Genomic DNA, 20,487 nt, shown 5'->3' on the forward strand with positions numbered 1-20,487 from the left:
TAATTTTTAAAATGTAATATTAGTATAATAAAAGTTTTATTAAATATAAAACGATTTTTTGTATACGTTAAAACTCTTATGAAGCAATATTTACCTTATTTTCATAATAAGAATTTAAAACAAATCATAATTTTTTTAAATAAAATTAGTCAAACAGATAGAAAAACGATATTTCAAATATGACCTAAACAATGTCTCATATTGATGTCAAATTTTTATGTCATAGAAGGTCAAAAAGATTTAATAGAAACCTACCCATGAAACAATTGTATATGATTTGGAGGAGGCTCTATCCATTGGAAAAAATGGACAAATGTTGGGAAGGAGGGCTAGGGTTTCATCAGCTATAGTGGGCCAATTTTGAATTCAACCATGTTTGTAGAAAAAAAAAAATATATATATATATATATATATATATACGGAAGCTTCATGGCAATGACACCTCAAAGCTCATGGATTTGATAGTTTGTGCTTTAATATTCTTTTTATTTTATATATTTGTTGGCCACCGACTCAAACTCACATGTGTCAATGGTTGCCCTAACCAACCAAATTCACTTTCACATTACCCTTTTTTTAATTAATTACTTGGGGAAAATTATTATTATTATTATTATTATTATTATATTTTATTATTATTTTAAAAAAAAGGTCATTTTCTAACCCTGATTAGAAGCAAAGTTGGACTCAAAGTTTTAATGTAAGGTGTTATAATAATGCCAATTTAATTAAATGTTTGCTACCGCTATTTTCTTTCCTTTTCTTGCCATCCAATCCAGAATTCCAGGGAACCAAACAAAATTTAGTTCAATTAAAGCTCACTGTCACAGTACCCTTTTGAATCAAGTTGTAAATAAATAGATACACAACATGTTTTCATTTTGCTAATAATTGTATATTTAATTTGACTGCTAATTTGGCCTTAGTATTCACATGGTGGCTTGCCAAGACCCTTAGACCCTTAGCTGTATCTCACAATCTTCCCTATCTCAACTCCACACAAACACTTCCCTATCCTTGAAGCAATCACCGACCCCACAGATATTATTAATAATGTTCCTACCCAAGTGGGTAGGTTTTTTTTGGCTTCTTCCTGGCGCCCATTCCTTAGGACCTAGTCAAGGTCAAGCCAACACAGATCATAACCAGATTATGTGAAACAGATTCAAAGGCCGACTATTTTGTCAAAAGAGATGCATGCCTCCTTGGTATGTATCTTTAGACTGGCGGTCTTCACCAGCTGCCCACCAAAAATTGGTCAACATATGCACACCCACATAACTTGACTTGGAGGAATGGGATGAGACTCGCAACTACACTTATCCCGTTGTATTATTGCATGCATATGTGGCTTATATATATGCCAGTTTAGGGTGTGTGAGCAAAGCCAGAAGGAAGAGTTGATTACAAAGAGGGAGAGCTGATTACATACAGGCATCTATGAACATGGGTGATCACAGTGAAGTTAGCTCTGCTCCAATTACTCCTAGGCCGATGACACCAAGGCAAGGGACACCGCCTATATCGGCTCCAATTACCCCTAGGCCAATGACACCAAGGCAAGGGACACCGCCTATATCGGCTCCAATTACCCCTAGGCCAATGACACCAAGGCTAATGACACCGCCCATATCGGCTCCTCCGTCGCAGTTCCACTCTCCTTCCCTCTCCCGGTCACCGCTGCTAATTTCCATCGGAGGAGACCAAGTGGAACCTGCAGGCAAAACACCCAAAACATCCAAAACATCAACACCCAGAACATCCAGGACTCCGAATTTTAGGACTCCTATAATCAGAACCCCTCGCTTCATTACTCCCTTGGGGAGCCCCATTAGGAAGGCGTTGCGCTTCACTAAGCTCGACCCTCAAGATGCTTGGCTGCCCATCACTGAGTCAAGAAATGGAAATATATACTATGCTGCCTTCCACACCCTCTCTTCTGGGATAATTGGAATTCAAGCCCTAGTCCTCCCTGTGGCCTTCACTGTTCTTGGGTGGTAAGTGATCAGTCTTGCATATATATACAAGCCTCCTAGTGTCATGCCCATGTCCATAGTTGTGTTTTCTTTTTCTCTTAACATATCTGTGATTGATTTCAGGACATGGGGGACCATCTGCTTGACAGCAGCATTCATATGGCAACTCTACACTCTATACTTACTTGTCCATCTCCATGAATCCCCCGAAACCGGCATGCGATTCAGCCGATACCTTCAGCTCTTCAATGCAACTTTTGGTAAGCATTCCACACTTGTCTTTAACCCCAAATCTCTTAAAAGTGTTCGATGAAATCAAATTCTTAAAATCTTCCTTTGAACTTAATCTGAATGTGTCAGGTGAGAAGATGGGGAATATTTTTGCGATATTTCCGATAATGTATCTATCAGGAGGAACATGTGTTGCCCTAATCATCATGGGAGGCTCAACAATGAAGCAGTTCTACCTGACAGTCTGCGGTGGCGCCGCCTGCTCGCCGAACCCACCAACAACTGCAGAGTGGTACTTGATATTCACATGTGCTGCAGTTGTGCTGTCCCAGCTGCCCAACTTGAACTCCATCGCCGGTGTTTCGCTGATCGGCGCTGTCACTGCAGTGACCTATTGTACCATGATATGGGTAGTGTCTGTGGCTGAGGGGAGCTTGTCTGGGGTTTCATACAATCCAGTTTCGTCCAGCTCAGAAATTGGTAGAATTTTTGATGTTTTGAATGCACTTGGGATCATTGCTTTTGCCTTCAGAGGCCACAACCTCATCCTTGAGATTCAGGTATGCCAATCACATAGCTTACCTTCATTCTTCTTCTTCTGTTTTTTTATTTATTTTTTAATTTCTTGTATTTGGATAATATTTCAAATGGTTGAAAACACCTTCAGATTTTTAGGGCTTGGTTTATATTTTAGAAAAGAAAATAGTTTTTTCAAATTAAAAAAAAAAAAAAAAAAAAAAGGTCCCACAAGTTTTTTTAATCAAAAAGTTCTTGAGAATTTATTTTGTTAAAAAAATAATAATTGAATAAATTTAAGGTGATTTTTATAAAATATTCTAAAAGTACCATTCGAAGAATATTTTGAAAACTTTTTATATTACACATAAATTTATAGTAATTTCATATGGAATAAATTCTATAAAAAAAAGGTTGTTTTTCATATTTGAATTTGTCATCAAATTTGTTTTCAAAGATAATTAAAAACTATTTTAAAACATTAAGGTTAGTTTTACCATATTTTCTAATTTAATTTTTTTTTATTCTTTAATTTAAAAATAATTTTTAAAAACAAATTTTAAAAAATATGGTTAAATAAACTCATATTTTCTTTTTATTTTTAAAAATTGATGAAAACAATTCTTACTTATTTTCTAAAAATTATTTTTTATTTTATTTTATTTTAAAAGTTATTTCTAGAAAACAATGTCAAATAGTATTAGAAAATTTTAAAATAAAAAATTGTTTTAAATCATATGATTAGGTTGATATTTAAATAAATAAATAAAAAACTATTTTAAAAATATTACAAAACAAAAACTGAACTTTCAGTCATATTTATAATATTTAATAGCTTTAAATTCGTTGTTATCTTTCTTTTCTTGCATTGATGAGGAAGCTCAGAAAATAGCCCCCACCAGACAAATGTATACGACTAATGTGTCCACATGACCCATCCAGCCATCAAAAAGTCAGACTTTGCTTCCTTCCTTTTCCACACCAAACCAATAATTCTACAAGCCGCCCTCTTCAATGGACCAGCCATTGTTGAACACTTGACTCTACCACAATTTTTTATTTCCCTTCTACCATCACATACAGTTAGCAGGCGCGAGCTTGTCTCCTTCTGAGTTCTTAGCTCATACCCCACATGATATAGACTTTTGGTTACTTCGTATGTTTGATTTGGTTGAATATATGCTTTGAATAGTTGTAATTAAATATGGGTTTTTGTTTTTTGTTTGCTTTTTTTGCAGGCCACAATGCCATCTGATGAGAAGCATCCATCACATGTGCCAATGTGGAAGGGTGTCAAGGTTTCATATACGATAATTGCAATGTGTCTCTTTCCCCTAACCTTTGGGGGCTATTGGGCATATGGTCAATCGGTAGGTTTATCTCTTTTTAATTATGGTATGTTTGTTTGAAATTAGAGTCCGAGCTCTTTTAAGAAGTTGAATACTTTTTTTACCCTCGATAAAAAGTCAATTTTGTTGAAAAAACTTATGTACTTTAAAAAAAGTTTAATATGAAAGTCAAAAAAAAAATATTACTTCTTATCGAAAGTTGAAACTAGAGTTTTGAAAATTCAATGAGATTTGAATACATTTCTATGATACGATCTAATCAATTAATTTTCAATGACAGATACCGAGCGATGGGGGCGTGCTAGCGGCATTGTTTCAATACCATGGCCGTGACACATCTCAAGTCATCTTAGGACTAACAAGCTTATTCGTCATAATTAACGCGGTAAGCTCTTTCCAAATCTATGGCATGCCAACATTCGACGACATCGAGTCCAAGTACACCATGAGAAAGAAGAAGCCATGTCCAAAGTGGCTCAGGGCACTTATCCGGGCCTTGTTTGGATTTGGGTGCTACTTAATGGCCGTGGCCTTACCATTCGTGAGCAAGTTGACTGGACTTCTTGGTGGCTTCGCCCTACCAATCACATTAGCCTATCCATGCTTCCTGTGGCTCAAGACCAAGAAACCAAAAATGTATAGCCCAAGTTGGTTGATTAATTGGGGATTAGGGACATCAGGGATGGGGCTAAGCGTAATAGTAATCGTGGCCAGTATATATGTTCTGATTGATACTGGGATTCACGTTAGCTTCTTTAATCCTTAGTGATTAATGAATTTAGTAGAGATATGGGGAGAGAGTGAGTGAGTGAGTAAGTGAGTGAGTGAGTGAGTTTGAATTCTAATCTCATTACCAATAATACAGTATATATATATATATATATATATATATATATATATATATAGAAATTATATTTGTTATTTGTAATTATGTTCCTCCTTTCTCAAGAATGGAATAAAAATATTGAATTAGTTTTTTTCTAATGAGTGTCCATTGAATCTTTGTGGGCTTTGGCAACAACCCATCAGCCCAGCCCAAGTTTGGTGTGAAGATGCATCAAAACCAAGCCCAATTCTATTAGAGTCCATGGAATATGACACCAACCTAACCTAAAAGGGACCAAGCCAAGACATGTAGATACCAAATTTTGTGAGATATACCTACCCTATACATTAATTTGCAAAATTGTGAGGCAATTCCAATTGATAGAGGGGTGGACCTCAAGCCCACTTTCCCCTCCCCACTTCATGCTTGAAGAGTTGGCATCTTTCCCTCAAATCAATCAACTTTCCATTGAGATTGAACAAACATATTCCAATGCCATGCCCACAACTAAGCCATCAACTCTCATCTTCTTCCACCCTAAAAGAAAAATAAAGAGTGTGAAGGAGATGGGGTCTTAGTCATCACTCCATTTTTGTTATGTCACCCTATCAAATAGTCTTTTTCTTTGGTCCCCTCTTTTCTCCTCTTATCAACTTTACTAACACATGGCAGATGGACATTATTACATAAAGAAAGATTGAGATTTATAATTTCAAATAAATCAAATTGATTTTCAATGTATGATAATGTTGGAGCAATCATAGTGGTATAATTTTAAGTAGCAATGCAATTGGTGCCATCACTTTTGAGACCTCTATCTTAAACCTTTTTTTTTCTTCAAAGTTTCACATGGTTATGTTTTAGATGTCCAAAATCCTAGTATGGGGGACTAACATCAAGTGACAAGATGTTGAATGCCCTCCATTTAAATTTAATTAAAAATAAAAATAAATAAAATTTAAACTAGCTTAAAAAGTACCAATATGGGTCAATAATGTAACTATTATTCATTCTACACTTAATTACTTCTTATGATTTTAAAACACTTATATGTTATGAGATTGATAATCAGATAAAATCTCACATTAGATCGAATCAAAAATTGATTTTAACACCATTTATACCAACTCATTTCTTACTATAAATATTATTTGCTTTATATCTAATGCATTCGTACAATTTTATAATATGTTTATTCAAATTGATTCTGATATTATTTTGTATCATTTTTCTTTTTACTATAGATATTGTTTGCTCCACGTACAATACGTCCACATAAGTTTAAAATGTGTCTAATTAGTCAAAAAAAAACTTACAAAAAAGTTTCTCCTCTCGACCAATAGGAGATAAGGGATATGGCACACTAATATAAAAGAAAAGAAATTAAGTCTCATAATGCAAACAAATTAATTTGATTTTCAATGACATAATAAGGTTGAACTAAATAAAGTGGTTATTATGGAAGTGACTCTCATTTTGTCTCCACATGGTTGCACCACCCTAGGAGGACACATTGTCTAATCCCACTTTTGTCTACTTTTATGTCTTTTTCCTCTAGCTTGTCTTTCTTTCTACGCCTAATATAGAAAAGTTCACATGAATGTTATAAAATAAAAATTTTAAATAAAAAAAAAGAAGAAAAAAAAAAAGGAAAAGTAGTGATTGAGTCTCAAAAATGGTTAAAAAATCAAATATTCAATGTTTAGATAGAATTTTCAAACAAATCTCTCACCAACTCTTGAATAACAGGTTTATCAATAATTTTTTCTTCATCACGTGATTTTTGTGATTTGAACCCATGATCTTTTTCTCGTAACATAATCTTATTTAAAATATGATTTTCAAACATAAAATTCAATCATACTGTAATAATCACGACTTCTAGTTTTTCATCCCCTACTACTAAATAATAAAATCAAATATTATCTCAAATAAATCCTTAAAATATTCTATTTATTGTTTTCTGGAAATAAATACGATCCCGCAACGGATTATTTGCATACAAATACGTAAATTTATATTCGATGAATTTCATTCAATAAATTTTTTTCATCATCATCATCTTAGCATGACTACAACCATTGAAATTTTCAATGGAGGTAGGCCTCGTTTTCTTTTGGCACAGAGACTCTAACCCAAGTAGTCCATATCAATAAAAATTTGAGAGCAACTTGAGTGGAGATTGAGTCCACTAATCCAAAATAGTGGTGCAGCTGTGAGGTCACAGCACTTGAAGCCAATTAGCACGACAGTTGTGTCTATTCTAAAGATTTTTTTCCTTGTGGGACAATATTGGATGCATGGAAGGAAGCAAGCAAAGGAGTGTTACAGCCACTTACCCCAAAGAGAAAGGTGGGGAAAAAGGAGAACAAGATATAATATGTGGTATCTTCTTCCACTATTTTCATCCATTTTCTTTTGATTACGAGTCCAAGAATCCATATTTGAAAACATTTGGTGGGTTGAATTTGGATTTCATAATTTGGAGGAGAAAATTTTAGTTTTTGATCTAGAATTGTCTTCTTCTTCTCTTCCTTTTTTATTTTTTTATTTTTTATTTTTTATTTTTTGAAGGGCTTTCAAGAAAAGGAAAAAAAAAAATTGCAAATAGTATAAAGATCTGTTTGGTAATTGCTTTTTAAAACAACTCTGAAAAATAGGTTTTAAAAATTATTATATGATTTTTATAAAACAAAAGTTTATTTAGAAACCTAAAATATTTTCAATATTTTTAAATATGTTTTAAAACTAATTTTTATATGTAGTATTTTATTTTTAATTATTCCATATGTTTATATAATTATTTCTTAAAACAGTTCTTAGAAAACAAGTAAAAATAACTAAAAGATATTCTATAAAAACACATGTTTTCTCTTCTCAAGAATATAAAATAAAAAATAATTTTTGATTCCTAAACATGTTTCTCATGTTTTTTTATTTTGAAAAACAGAAAACTATTAAAAAAAAATAGTTCTCAAACAAACCCTAAATTTTATTATTGAATTTATTATATAAAATTCAAAATTATGTATATACAAAAGTTTATATATTTTTAAAATTTTTTTATTATGTATATTTTTCTTTCTCTTTATTCTCTTTTTCTCACATTTTTAAAATATTTCATTTAAATCATGAAACCATTGAAAAAAGAAAGAAAAAACACAATGAAATAAAATTGATTGAATTTTAATAAATTTTTGTTTTCCTTCAATCTTTTTTTTTTTTTTTTCATTTTCATTCCTTCCAACTCTTTCTCAAATTTTCCAAAATTCCTCGCTCCCTCTTCATGGAAATTCATATTTTGTAAAATTAAATTGTTAACAAGTAATTGCCCTTCCAACAAAACCATGTTTAGGGAAAATAATGGATCATTTTAGCTTCAAATTCAATCAATTTCATAAAAATATTTTTAAATAATATTTTCTATCTCATGAAATGTAGGATGATTGAAAATTTTGAAAGAAGCAACATTTTCTAATTCATTGACTAAGAAATACCTTTCTTAAAACATTGGTAGAAGAACTCAATATTGTTTTTGGAACCCATTCAATAGACTTTTAAATACAAGTCTTGATTCCACGTGGATACCAAATTAAAAGGCTTTTGTCTTCCCATTAGTCAAGATTCCCATCATCCAAACACAATCCCAAAGAAAAAGGAATTATTATTTTGGTAGATAAAGCTGATAATGACGGTAAGGTTCAAGTAAAGATGTAAAATTTAGCTCCAAGATTAACAAATATTTATAATTGAGTTAAATGATATGATTTTCACAGGATATTAAAAATATCTAAAGGACATAGAAATTATATAAAATAAATTTATATCATGTGACTATGTTATATCTACGATACACATTATTTGATTTTTTTTTTATGCTTTTAATTCCCTAATGATTTAATTTAAAGAAAATCATAAAAATAAATAAATTAAACTCATATGTAAAGTAAAATCTTTAAATTATTTTTCAAAATACAATTTAAAATAAAAATATTAAAATTATTTTTTAAATGATTTCATCGTGGTTTTTTATTTCATATAATAAAATATAAAACTTCTAAAATATATGCAAAAATTCTATAAAAAAAAATAGTTATTGCTTCCTTTCAAATATATAAAAATTACATTTTAAAAATATTATTATTAATATTAAATTTTGTTGAATGTCTCATTGATTACTTTCAACAACATTACTAAAATGTTATATTATCAATAATAAAATAAAATAGAAAAAAAGAATAAATTATAAAAAATATTTGTTTTACTTAAAATTTAACTTATTCAATTATAAAATACAAAAATTATATTAAATTTTGAAAAATTAAAAAGATATAACTAAAATTCTATTAATATCTCTATCATGCTTTTCTTTTTCAAATATTTTTAATAAAAAAATACTAAAATATTTTTAAAAAAGAAATTAAAGAAGTATAATAAATGTGACACTTAGAGATAAAAAAAAATAAAAAATAAAAAATAAAATAAAATAAAAAGCCCTGATTTTATTTTCTTCTCTTCTATGCTTTGACTTTTAGTGACAAATCTCTCTGGGGTACCTGTGTGATGCTGATCAACTACAGGAGGATGTAGCTTGTAGCATGGAGCTTCTCTTCAGAACTCTGTGTGGGGATTCTTCATGCATTGCCAATAGACTAACTGGCGCCCCAAGTGGCTCATGGTGTTCATTTGCATGGCCATCCGACTCGAACTCAATGGCTGGTGTCTCACTCTTCGGCACGACCACTGCCATCAGTTACTGTACTCTCCTTTGGGTTCTGTCCATCTCCAAGGGGCGGCGGAATGGGGGATATCTAGAAGTACGGTCATCCCGTTAGAGATCTTATACTTAAAAATCCTTAAACCCAGTTTTTCATCGCATAGAAGATCAAGAGCTAATGTTACCAAAGATATTTTCCTTTGCAATCTTGGTTACGAATAACACCACTAATCATAACTTATTACTAATGATAATAACATTGACAATATTATTAAATTATCAATTTTTCTAAAAGTTTAAATTTATCGAATTTGGGTTTAATATGTATATCATATTCTTTAACACCCTCCTTCGTATGCGACCCTCGTACCCATACATGGAGAGATAAACAAACAAAAGAGAACAAATACAATTTTTCTGTACTGACAATATTGTTAAACTACCGATTTTCCCTAGACAAGAAAGAACAAATGCAAATAGTCCCCCTTTTTTAGGCATTGATAATATTGTTAAACAACCGATTTTTTTAAAAGTTTAAACTGGTAAGATTTTGGTTTAATATAAATATCATCTTTTTTAACACCCTCTATCACGTAGTTTTTTCTTCTTTCTTTTTTTTGTTACCTTGATAATATTGTTAAAAGATTAAACTTGTAGGATTTGAATTCAATATGAATGTCGTATTCTTTAATACTCTCCCTGACATACGGCCCCATATCCTTATATAGCACATGGAGAGATAGGCAAATAAGGGAGAACAATGCAGATAAACCTTTTTTTTTTTTACTCACAAATGTACAAATGAGAAAACAAATATGCAAATTGAACATAAGACCTCCCACCAAATTAAGCTCTAATACCATGTTAAACTACCAATATTACTAAAAGTTTAAGCTTATAAGATTTGGGTTCAACATATATATCATGCTCTTTAACAGATATTACTCATTTCGAGAAGCGCTATTCTGTCAATATAAAACATATTAGTTAATAAACGTATAGATAGGCTATATCTAAAAGTATAGTCACCCGATTAAACATTTTATATTTAAAAACCCTAATACCCAATTTTTCATTGCACAAAATATCACCCAAGAAATTGTCATAGAAGATCAAGAGTTAATGGTTGAAAAGATATTTTTATTTATGAAGTTAATGCAACATTGTGAGGCATAGCCCAATTGATAGAGTAGGGGTGGACCTCAAGGCCACTTCCACTACTTCATATTTGAAGATTTGGCATCTTTCCCTCAAATCAACTCTCCATCAAGATTGAATCCATGATCGAAACCCATGCCCACAACCAACCCATTAACTCCCATCTTCCACCATGGAAAGTAAAATGTGTGAAGGAGATGAGGTCATAGTCATCACTCCATTTTTGTTATATCAACCTATCAAATGGTCTTGTTTTGGTTTTCTCCTGGTCGGCTAATGAACTTTGTTAAGACATTGGACATGGGAGATAGATATTTAAATATAAAGAAATATCTAGATTTATAATTTAATATAAATCAAATTGATTTCCAATGTAGGATAATGTTATAGTAATCAAAGTGGTATAATTTATGTATTAATGGAAGTGGTGTTATCTCTTTTCACACCTCTTTCTTAAATGTTATCTTTCTTTAAAGTTTCCCATAGTTGTGGTCATATTAGAGGCTAGAAAAATATCCAAAATCTTGCATGGAGGATTAACATCGAGAGAAAAATGTTTAACGCACTCAATTTAGATTTAATTAAAAATTAAATATAATAATTAAAGTAGCTGAGAAAGTATATCACAAAGTCTTATATTATTTTAAAATAGAACATTTCCTTTTATGTAAATATTATTGATTCTATACTCCATTAATTCTTATGATTTTAAAACACGTCTATATCATTAAAACAAAAAGTTCATTACTATATAATATCTTAAATTTCTTCCCTAAAGTGGATCTAATCATCTTTCACACAAATACAATACACTTATCATATGTCATAGGATTAAGAACTAAATACGGTCTTAAGGCACTCTTGGGCTCTGTCACTATACATATTGTTTATTTCATACGCAATAGATGCGTATGACTTTCAAATATGTCTATTCAGTTAAAAGTTTGTCGGGATCAAGAATCAAATTTAATGATATTTACTTAGTTTAAAAAAAAAAAAAAAACTCACTATATATCTCCTCAACCAATAGGAGACATGACGTACTAAAAAAAAATTAAGACTCAAAACCTCAACAAATTAATGCAAGTGGTCACAAGATTGCAAGTGATATCACCTAAATTTCAATAACATGATAAGATGGTTCTAATCAAAGTGATATCACCTAAATTTCAATGCAAGTGGCGCTCATTATTTTAGTCTCCCCATGTTCCACATTGGGACACATTTTCTAAAATCCCACTTTTATGTCTTTTTCCTCTACCTTATCATTTCGTATGCACCTAATTTATAAAAGTTCACGTGAATATTAAAATAAAAAAGCAAAGTTCACATGAATATTAAAATAAAAAAGCAAAGAAAACCTATTATTAGACTCTCTAAGAGCTTTTTTTAAGTCTTAAAGGTAACCATTAGAAGTCAAATATAAATTTTCAATGTTAGGATGAAATTTTCAAACCAACCTCTTTCCAACACGTCAAGCCCACACACCAAACATCACTTTGTATAATACCAAATTGAAAGTAACATAATTTTATTTAGAGTATAAAAATGAATCTTATATTTAAAATAATTATTTTTAAACTATGATTCTCAAATATAAAACTCACTCATATTATAAAAATCACGACTTCGGATTCTACATCCAAATCAATCAGAATAATAAAAATAATTACTTTTATTTTTATTTCAATGGGTAAATATCATCCCACAACACTCTTTGTATTTAAATATATAAATTTATATTTGATGAATTTCATTTAATAGATTTTTATCCGGTATCAACTATAACCACTAAAATTTTCAACGAGGATAGCTAGGCCTAGATTTTCTTTTGGCACATATACTCTAACCCCAAGTGGTCCATTTGAAAACAACTTGAGTAGGGAAAATAATGATGCACCTACGTGGTCACAAGATTGCTTCATTTTAAAAAATAAAAATAAAATAAGGTGGGAGACCTAGACTTGAAGCCAATTAGCAAAACACTTGTGTACATTCCAATTTCCAAAGAGTTTTTTCTTTGTAGGACAATAATGGATGTATGGAAAGTAAACAAAAGGGTTACAGCCAATCACCCCAAAAAGAATGATGGGGAGAAAGGAGAACAAAATATAAAGTATGGTATCTTCCACCACCATATCATCCATTTTCTTTTAATTGGGTGGGTTGGAGGAGAAGATTTTTAGTCTTTGATCTAAAATTATCTAACTCTTTTTCCAAAAGGGGTTGAGAGGTATTGTGGAAAAGGGGAAAAAAATGAAAAGAATTATATGTTTGGTTCCTGGAAAGTACAAAGGAAAGAAAAAAAATTTTAAAACTATGTTTGGTTCTCATAAAATTTGAGAGAAAATGCAAAGGAAATAAAATAGAGAGAAAAAGTAAAAGGAAAGAAAAAGTGAAGGAAAATAAAAAAATAGAATTAAAGATGATAAATTATTTTTATTTGCTACTTCAAACTCATTTTATTTATTTTAACTCATCAATATAAAAATTAAATAATTTTAAAATGCATAAGTTTCTAACTAATTTTAATTATATTTAATTTTCTTTGGAATATTTTATAGGTCAACCAAACATGAGAAAATCATGTTTCCTAAGGTTATGTTTGGTTCCCGGAAAGTACAAAAGAAAAAAAAAATATTAAGGAAAATGATTTTCTCATGTTTGGTTGACTTATAAAATATTTCAAAGAAAATTAAATATAATTAAAATTAGTTAGAAACTTATGCATTTTAAAATTATTTAATCTTTATATTGATGAATTAAAATAAATGAAATGAGTTTAAAGTAACAAATAAAAATAATTTATCATCTTTAACTCTATTTTTTATTTTCCTTCACTTTTTCTTTCCTTTTACTTTTCCTCTCTATTTTCTTTCATTTGCATTTTCCCTCAAATTTTCCAAGAACCAAACATAGCTTAAAATTCTTATGAAATGAAATGAAATATAATACAAATCATTGTTAATTATTAAAATATTATGATAAATTATTAATAATTAATAATTAAAACCAATTTTCAAACATTAGAATATTGATATTTTACATTCCTAAAGTTATCATAATAAATTTCTATAACTAATATAACCTATAATATGAGTCCATTTATAAATAATAAATATTAAATTAATTATAAAAATATAAAATAATTTAAAAAACGAAAAATGATAATCTTATTTATTATAATATATTATAGCATTTGATATATCTATTTATAAACATTGTTTATTGATTAATTTCATAATTGTAACTAAATTATTGGTATATTATGTTATAACTTATTTCATACATTACTTTTATTAATTTAAAATTATATATATAGAAAAATCTCAAATTTAATTTAATTGTTAAAAATAATTCACTTGTTTTAAATGTTATTTCTTCCAACCCAAAGAGCTTACCTCATACAACATACTAACTTAATTTTCTAATGAAAAATAATTATTAATAATCAATAAAATAAGATTTTAAAATTTTTTTATTAATAAAGTAGTGACTAACAAAAAAAAAATTATTATTATTATTAAAAAAAACAAATACATATATCAGTTTCAGCTTTTAATGAAAATAAAATTATTATTTAAAAATGAAAAATAAAAAATCATTTCCCCTTTAGAGTTACTATAATTTTTAATTTAAAAAATTTATTTGAAGATAATAATGCAAAAGAATTGCAGAATAAAATAGTACATTATGAAACAGTATCAGCTACATCAACCCCACGTTCATCCCATGTGTCTCTGGAATCTCTACCCATCCCCACCTTCTCGTGCAAGGAAAAAGTTGTTCTCTTTCCCTATTTGACTTAGACATTTCCAAAAGGGTTTGATCACACGTCTCTTTAAACCCATCTCATTCATACTCCTTCACACCTAACTCTCGCCTCCTACCTTTTCCCTACTCTACTCTTCATTTTCATTTTCTTAATATGAAGAAAAATAAAAATAAATAAAATTTTAATTATTTTTTTCTGATCATTCTAAACAAAGACTTGATTAAACTAATGACACAGGATTAGTCGCTCAAATTAAGCTAACTTTTTTTTTTTTTTAATAATTAATACCAACAACTTTGACCCAAATTCACATCGGCAACCGTGGCTCACCCTGCCACAGTGCAGGACACGTATGCAAAATGCAATGTCACTCGACGATGTCCACATGCGTCACGCACGTGATGTCACTCGGTTGATCCGCCTAGACATCAGGGATTTGCTTCCCTATAGATACTAGGAGATGCTCTGCTTTCATGCACCTCTCTCACGTTTCATGTGCTCACTGTACAAGCGGCCAAAAGGCTGAAGCTTCGGGACGAATAAAAATTGCACGCCCTACCACACATCTCCTAGAAGCTTGAAAGAGTTGCAGAGAGAGAAGACTTGGGAAAAATTACACGCATCTCCTAGAGGCTTGAACTTTACTATCATTGAAAAATTACACGCATATCACACATCTCGGAAAAGCTCGGGCTCAAATCCTTGTAAACCGGCCGAAGAAGGAGGAGTTGCAGAGAGGAAGAAGACATGGGAGAGGTGATGGTGGAAGAGTATCCATTTGTCCATGTGGTTACCACCGTGCCCAGCCCCATTCAGGAGGTGGTGCCAAAACCACAGGAGGATTGGCTCCCGGTCTCCGACTCCAGGAAGGAGGTGCCAAGCCCACAAGAAGGATGGCTCCCTATCACCGAGTCCAGAAAGGGCGGCGCCTTTACCTCTGCATTTCATTTGCTGTCCTCAGGGATAGGGATTCAGGCTTTTTGGCTTCCCGTAGCTTTTTCTAAGTTGGGATGGTAAGCAAAAATTATTATACATAATTCTTTTTAATTTTATAATTATTAAAAAAATAATAATAAATAAAAATCCCTTAGATGGTCTGAGCTTTAGTTTACTCGCTTTCCCGGAATCAGGATCTGAAAATTTTTTATATTGACTATATCCGTGGAGTCAAGAGAGGTGGACGCAGGAGTCTTAGTTTAATTACCTTGTGCGTATTCGATTGCTGGTACCTACCTACTTAGCAATTGGCATTATCTCTTAGACTTTTCAAAGGGTTTGGATTATTATTGAAGCATACCAATGGATGGCTTGAAATCTTGAGGTTGATTTTGACTGTATGTAGGTTCTGGGGAATAGCATGTTTGTTGTTGGCATTTGCGTGGCAGCTCTACACCAAGTGGCTTCTTGTGCAGCTTCATGAACCAGGTCCTGGAACCCGGTACAGCAGATACCTTCAGCTCTCAGTTGTGGCCTTTGGTGAGGAGGAGGATAGACTGTTTTTCACTTTTTTTTTTCTTTTTTTAATCAGCCATTGATGTGTAGAAGAGAGTTGTGTAAATATAAAGATGCTGTGTTTTTCAGGTCCAAAGCAGGGGAAGTTGCTTGCTCTGTTCCCAGTGATGTATCTCTCTGGGGGTACCTGTGTGATGCTGATCAACTATGGGGGCGGTAGCATGGAGCTTCTCTTCAGAACTCTGTGTGGGGATTCTTCATGCATTGCCAATAAACTAACTGGGGCCGAGTGGTTCATGGTGTTCACTTGCTTGGCAATCATCGTGGCTCAGCTCCCCAACTTGAACTCGATGGCTGGTGTCTCACTCCTCGGCGCAGCCACTGCCATCAGTTACTGTAATTTCCTTTGGATTCTATCCATCACCAAGGGCAGGCCAGCTGGTGTGTCATACAGCCCACCAGAGGCAGAATCAAGGATGGCAAGAATTGGGGAAGTCTTGACTGCAATTGGGATGATTGCTCTTGCATTTAGAGGTCACAATGTTGTCCTTGAGATACAGGTAAATGTTCATATCCTTCAACGGTTCTCTAACTCATCAAGCTTTAACTCTCAACACATATGACAACATTCACCTTTCGTAATGTAAAATGCATATGATGATGCAGGGGACGATGCCTTCAAATCCAAAACATCCATCACAAGAGCCAATGTGGAGAGGAGTGATTGTTTCATGTTCCATAACCGCTGCATGTTTGTTTCCACTGGCAATAGCCGGATACTGGGCTTATGGAAACAGGGTAAGTAGCATTTCCTTCAGTTCAATTTTTTCAAGGGCTGAAGATTTCAATTTGAATGTTTCTATCTTGCCCAACGATACTCCCACCATAAGCTGGTTTTACAGTGTGTGCTTCAATTGATGCCAGATACCTGCAAATGGAGGGTTGTTAAGTGCATTTTCAGAGTTCCATGGACAAAACACCAAAAAGCTAGTGATGAGGATGATATACCTGCTGATAGTGGTGAACAGCTTGTGTTCATACCAAATCTATGCCATGCCAGTTTTCGACAACTTGGAGTTCAGGTACATCAGCAAGAAGAATAAGCCATGCTCACGTTGGGTCCGTGCAGCAATCAGGGTGTTCTTTGGTGGACTGACAACTTTCATAGCAGTAGCAGTTTCATTCTTGGGAAGCTTAGGTCCTCTAATTGGAGGGATCGCATTGCCTCTGACACTTGCTTATCCATGTTTCATGTGGATCGCCATCAAGAAACCCCGTCAGTATGGTGCCATGTGGTATCTCAATTTGGGACTTGGCTGTTCAGGCATTATACTCAGTGTCCTGTTAGTTGCTGCAGCAGTATGGAAGATAGTGGACAAAGGCATAGATGCCAGTTTCTTCAACACACACTTATCACCTCTATTGAAGCCCCCGCAGTCATAACACAGATGGAAAGCGCATACCTTGAGTACAGTTCTGGCTCTTACAATAATGAAGATGAAATCTGAGGAAAGAAAACCAAGAAGATTTCCATTCAAGAGGAAAGAAGTGCACCTGGCTAGCCAATGAGAGAAAAGAGCAAACCAAGGTGACAATGATAGTTTCAAACGTGGATCAAATCACATAAAATGCAGTTTTATACAGATAATTTCAATGGCTTCATCGCTTTAGCAGTGTATAAACTCAACCCAAATGTGTTATCTGAGATTTGTTTCACATAAATGGATGACTTATAAATATACTCAAGCAAGATAATCTGATACTTTGATCTATAAGGTTTTAGATTGTAGTTTTCATGCAGTGTATATTGCTGGATTCTTCACAATTGCAGAGACAATACAAAATATGCACAAGTCTTTCAATTTTCATTAACTCGTCTAATTTGAGAGACAAGGAATGCAAAAATCAAGAAGCCTGGGAACTTGATGTCCCGGGAATCCATTTTCCATCAATACTAAAAGCCTAGATACCTGAGACCTCGAAACTCTGCAGCATGCACCTAGATATTCTTCAAATTTGTCTACCTTCATCTTGTTTTCCAACTTCATGATCTCTAAAATCTGTCTTGTGAGACTGGACACTACCAAAAGGCTGCCTAAAACCAATGCATTTGTTGGTTCATAATTCCACTCTCTTCTGATCATGATATAAGAAATGGTGTTGGGGGAGGCCCTGTAACATATCATGTATGATTTTGGCCAGCTTCCTTGTCTAAGAGCTCACATCAGGAACAGTCTCTGCATCTCCACCAATGTAGAAGAAAGTATCATCCTAAAGGTGTATTCAAAAGCAACTCTGCTTCATTTTGATCAAATTGCAGTAGTTACAAACAAAGTGCCAATACCTACTATCAGTGTAATAGTACTGAAAAAAAATACTAAGATAGCATTATCTTTCATATAGCTACAAATGTTTACTGTTATACAAGCAGCTTAGCATCTAATCACATGCTCTGTTGTTAATAATATACAACCAACCCAACTCACAAGGGCCTTACTCTTGGACACTCACAATTTCTGATCTTGTAACCCTTGTTATCAGCAGACACAGTACACTCCTTGATTTGTACAGCACCGTCCACACCGTCCATTCTTAGTTTTCTCCTCCCAATGGCCAATGTACAACACTTTCTGGATGGCACGTGACAACCTACTTCTGCAAATTTTATTTTTCCTTTATATTCATTGGTCGGTGATACTAAGGAATCATAGCACTGAAATTGCTTCCCCGCCTTTGTTTTAAATTTTAATAACTTCTTATTGAGTTGGATCAGCATTGGCTTTGCCTATAAAACCCAACTCTCTTCAGTGTGAAACAAAAGCAGCCTTCATTATCATCTATTGTTTAAAGCACTTTCCCATTTAGCTTACCACCCGTGTTCTCTAGCGCCCAACAAAATGGCAGATCAGCACCCACAAGAGGATGCACCTATGACAGATGTGGATGTAGTGAAAGTGTCGAAACCCCAAAAGGAAGAGAGGAGCACTCTCACAGAAGAGCACCACCAGCATCATAGCAGCTCTAGTTCGGTAAACTTTCATTAGAATGAATCATATCATCCAATCACAGCACATTCATCAACTAAATAACGAAGTTTCCTTCTAAGCTGTATTAACACTCCTTTTTGTTGCTTCAAAACTGTATTATCACTCTTTTTTGTTGCTTCAAACCTTCAGTCTGATGATGAGGAACAAGCAGGGGAGAAGAAAAAGAAGAAAAAAGGATTGAAGGAGAAGATTAAGGAAAAGATATCACATGAAAAGGAAGAACCGAATGGGCACAAGGATGAATCAGTTCCAGTAGAGAAATGTGATGAAATGTCGAAGGAAGAATTAACAAACCCAGAGGAGAAGAAAGGGTTTCTTGAGAAACTCAAGGAAAAGCTTCCTGGCCAGCACAAGAAAGGTGAAGAGGCTGATCATGCAACTCCAACTGAATGTGCCCCAGACAAACATTCACCAGAAAAGAAAGGAATCTTGGAGAAGATAAAGGAGAAGCTGCCAGGATCCCATAAGAATGGAGAAGAGAAGGACAAGGAGAAATAAGATGGAAACTGATTAGGGGACTTGTCTTCAGGATATTGACTGTGTTGTTGGCTTGTTAGGCTGTGTTTTTCTGGAACGCTTCCAGTGCTTGTATGTATTTGATTTGGTGATTTTGGTTTCTTAACTGTTTTTCTAGGGTGTTATTGTATTTGCATCTAGGCCAGCGAGTTTGAATCTTAAACCAACTTAAATGGGAAATTTGGAAGTCTAGAATAGCATCATTGCATTTCTCATGTGGCATATCCATCACCCAGCTACATAAGTTATCTACAATTAAAAGGGAGGAAAATACCTAGTCAAAGATGGATGGTGATCAAACTACAGCAAGAAAGCACATTTACAACATGGATGGTGATCACACTAACTCTACCCCATTTGAGATTGAGGACATGTCGGGGCTGGATTGAGGTAAAAAGGCAGGGGATCTTCATACCCATCCCTTTTGCAAAAAAAGGATCATTCTACAGGAAGAATGATCCCTTTGGATATTGTTGAGGTGCTCCTGATCTATCTCATACACATTATCCTCATCATGTTAGTAGCATAACTGTTTGAAGAAAACAGAATCTTGGAGGCCACCAGTTTCATTATTCCCCCAAATGAAGTGGCTTCCTTTTTCTTCTAATTTGTAATGATTTTCAGACGCTGATTCATAGGAAATAGGAAGGTTTAACAAACCGATTCAGCTTATATATTGAACATAGTAATGCAAAAATTAGCTAGCAATCACCATTTTAAACTTCATTCACCAGACGTCTATGATCATTCATTCCTTGTTTATGTAAACAAGAGCCAACAGGAAACCCCTATCGTCCAGTGCAACTGTCATTAGTTTGCCTTAAACTGCTTTCAAGATCTAAAGAAAGGCCTGCAATAAATATCAAAAAGACAAGTGCAACTGGCAGGATAGGTTACCGTAAGTTCATGTAAGGAACAAAGTTC

General features: G+C 33.0%; 3 protein-coding genes across 3 annotated transcripts; all 3 read left to right on the forward strand.

Annotated features, from left to right (window-relative positions):
• Nucleotides 1-1,358: 1,358 nt before the first annotated feature.
• LOC117911398 (lysine histidine transporter-like 8) lies at nt 1,359-4,853 on the forward strand. The gene is made up of 5 exons (XM_034825755.1): nt 1,359-1,997; nt 2,100-2,236; nt 2,337-2,767; nt 3,962-4,093; nt 4,353-4,853. The coding sequence occupies exons 1-5, from the start codon at nt 1,441-1,443 to the stop codon at nt 4,836-4,838; spliced, it is 1,743 nt and encodes a 580-aa protein (XP_034681646.1). The 5' UTR covers nt 1,359-1,440; the 3' UTR covers nt 4,839-4,853.
• A 10,175-nt stretch (nt 4,854-15,028) lies between these two features.
• LOC117911519 (lysine histidine transporter-like 8) lies at nt 15,029-17,750 on the forward strand. The gene is made up of 5 exons (XM_034825924.1): nt 15,029-15,561; nt 15,891-16,024; nt 16,130-16,560; nt 16,667-16,798; nt 16,925-17,750. Exons 1-5 carry the CDS (start codon nt 15,296-15,298, stop codon nt 17,441-17,443), a joined length of 1,482 nt encoding a protein of 493 aa, XP_034681815.1. The 5' UTR covers nt 15,029-15,295; the 3' UTR covers nt 17,444-17,750.
• A 1,049-nt stretch (nt 17,751-18,799) lies between these two features.
• LOC117911522 (phosphoprotein ECPP44-like) lies at nt 18,800-19,760 on the forward strand. Its single transcript, XM_034825927.1, has 2 exons — nt 18,800-19,029; nt 19,177-19,760. The coding sequence occupies exons 1-2, from the start codon at nt 18,898-18,900 to the stop codon at nt 19,543-19,545; spliced, it is 501 nt and encodes a 166-aa protein (XP_034681818.1). The 5' UTR covers nt 18,800-18,897; the 3' UTR covers nt 19,546-19,760.
• Nucleotides 19,761-20,487: the final 727 nt, after the last annotated feature.

Source organism: Vitis riparia, chromosome 3, assembly GCF_004353265.1.
Source record: "Vitis riparia cultivar Riparia Gloire de Montpellier isolate 1030 chromosome 3, EGFV_Vit.rip_1.0, whole genome shotgun sequence".
Taxonomy (NCBI): Eukaryota; Viridiplantae; Streptophyta; class Magnoliopsida; order Vitales; family Vitaceae; genus Vitis; species Vitis riparia.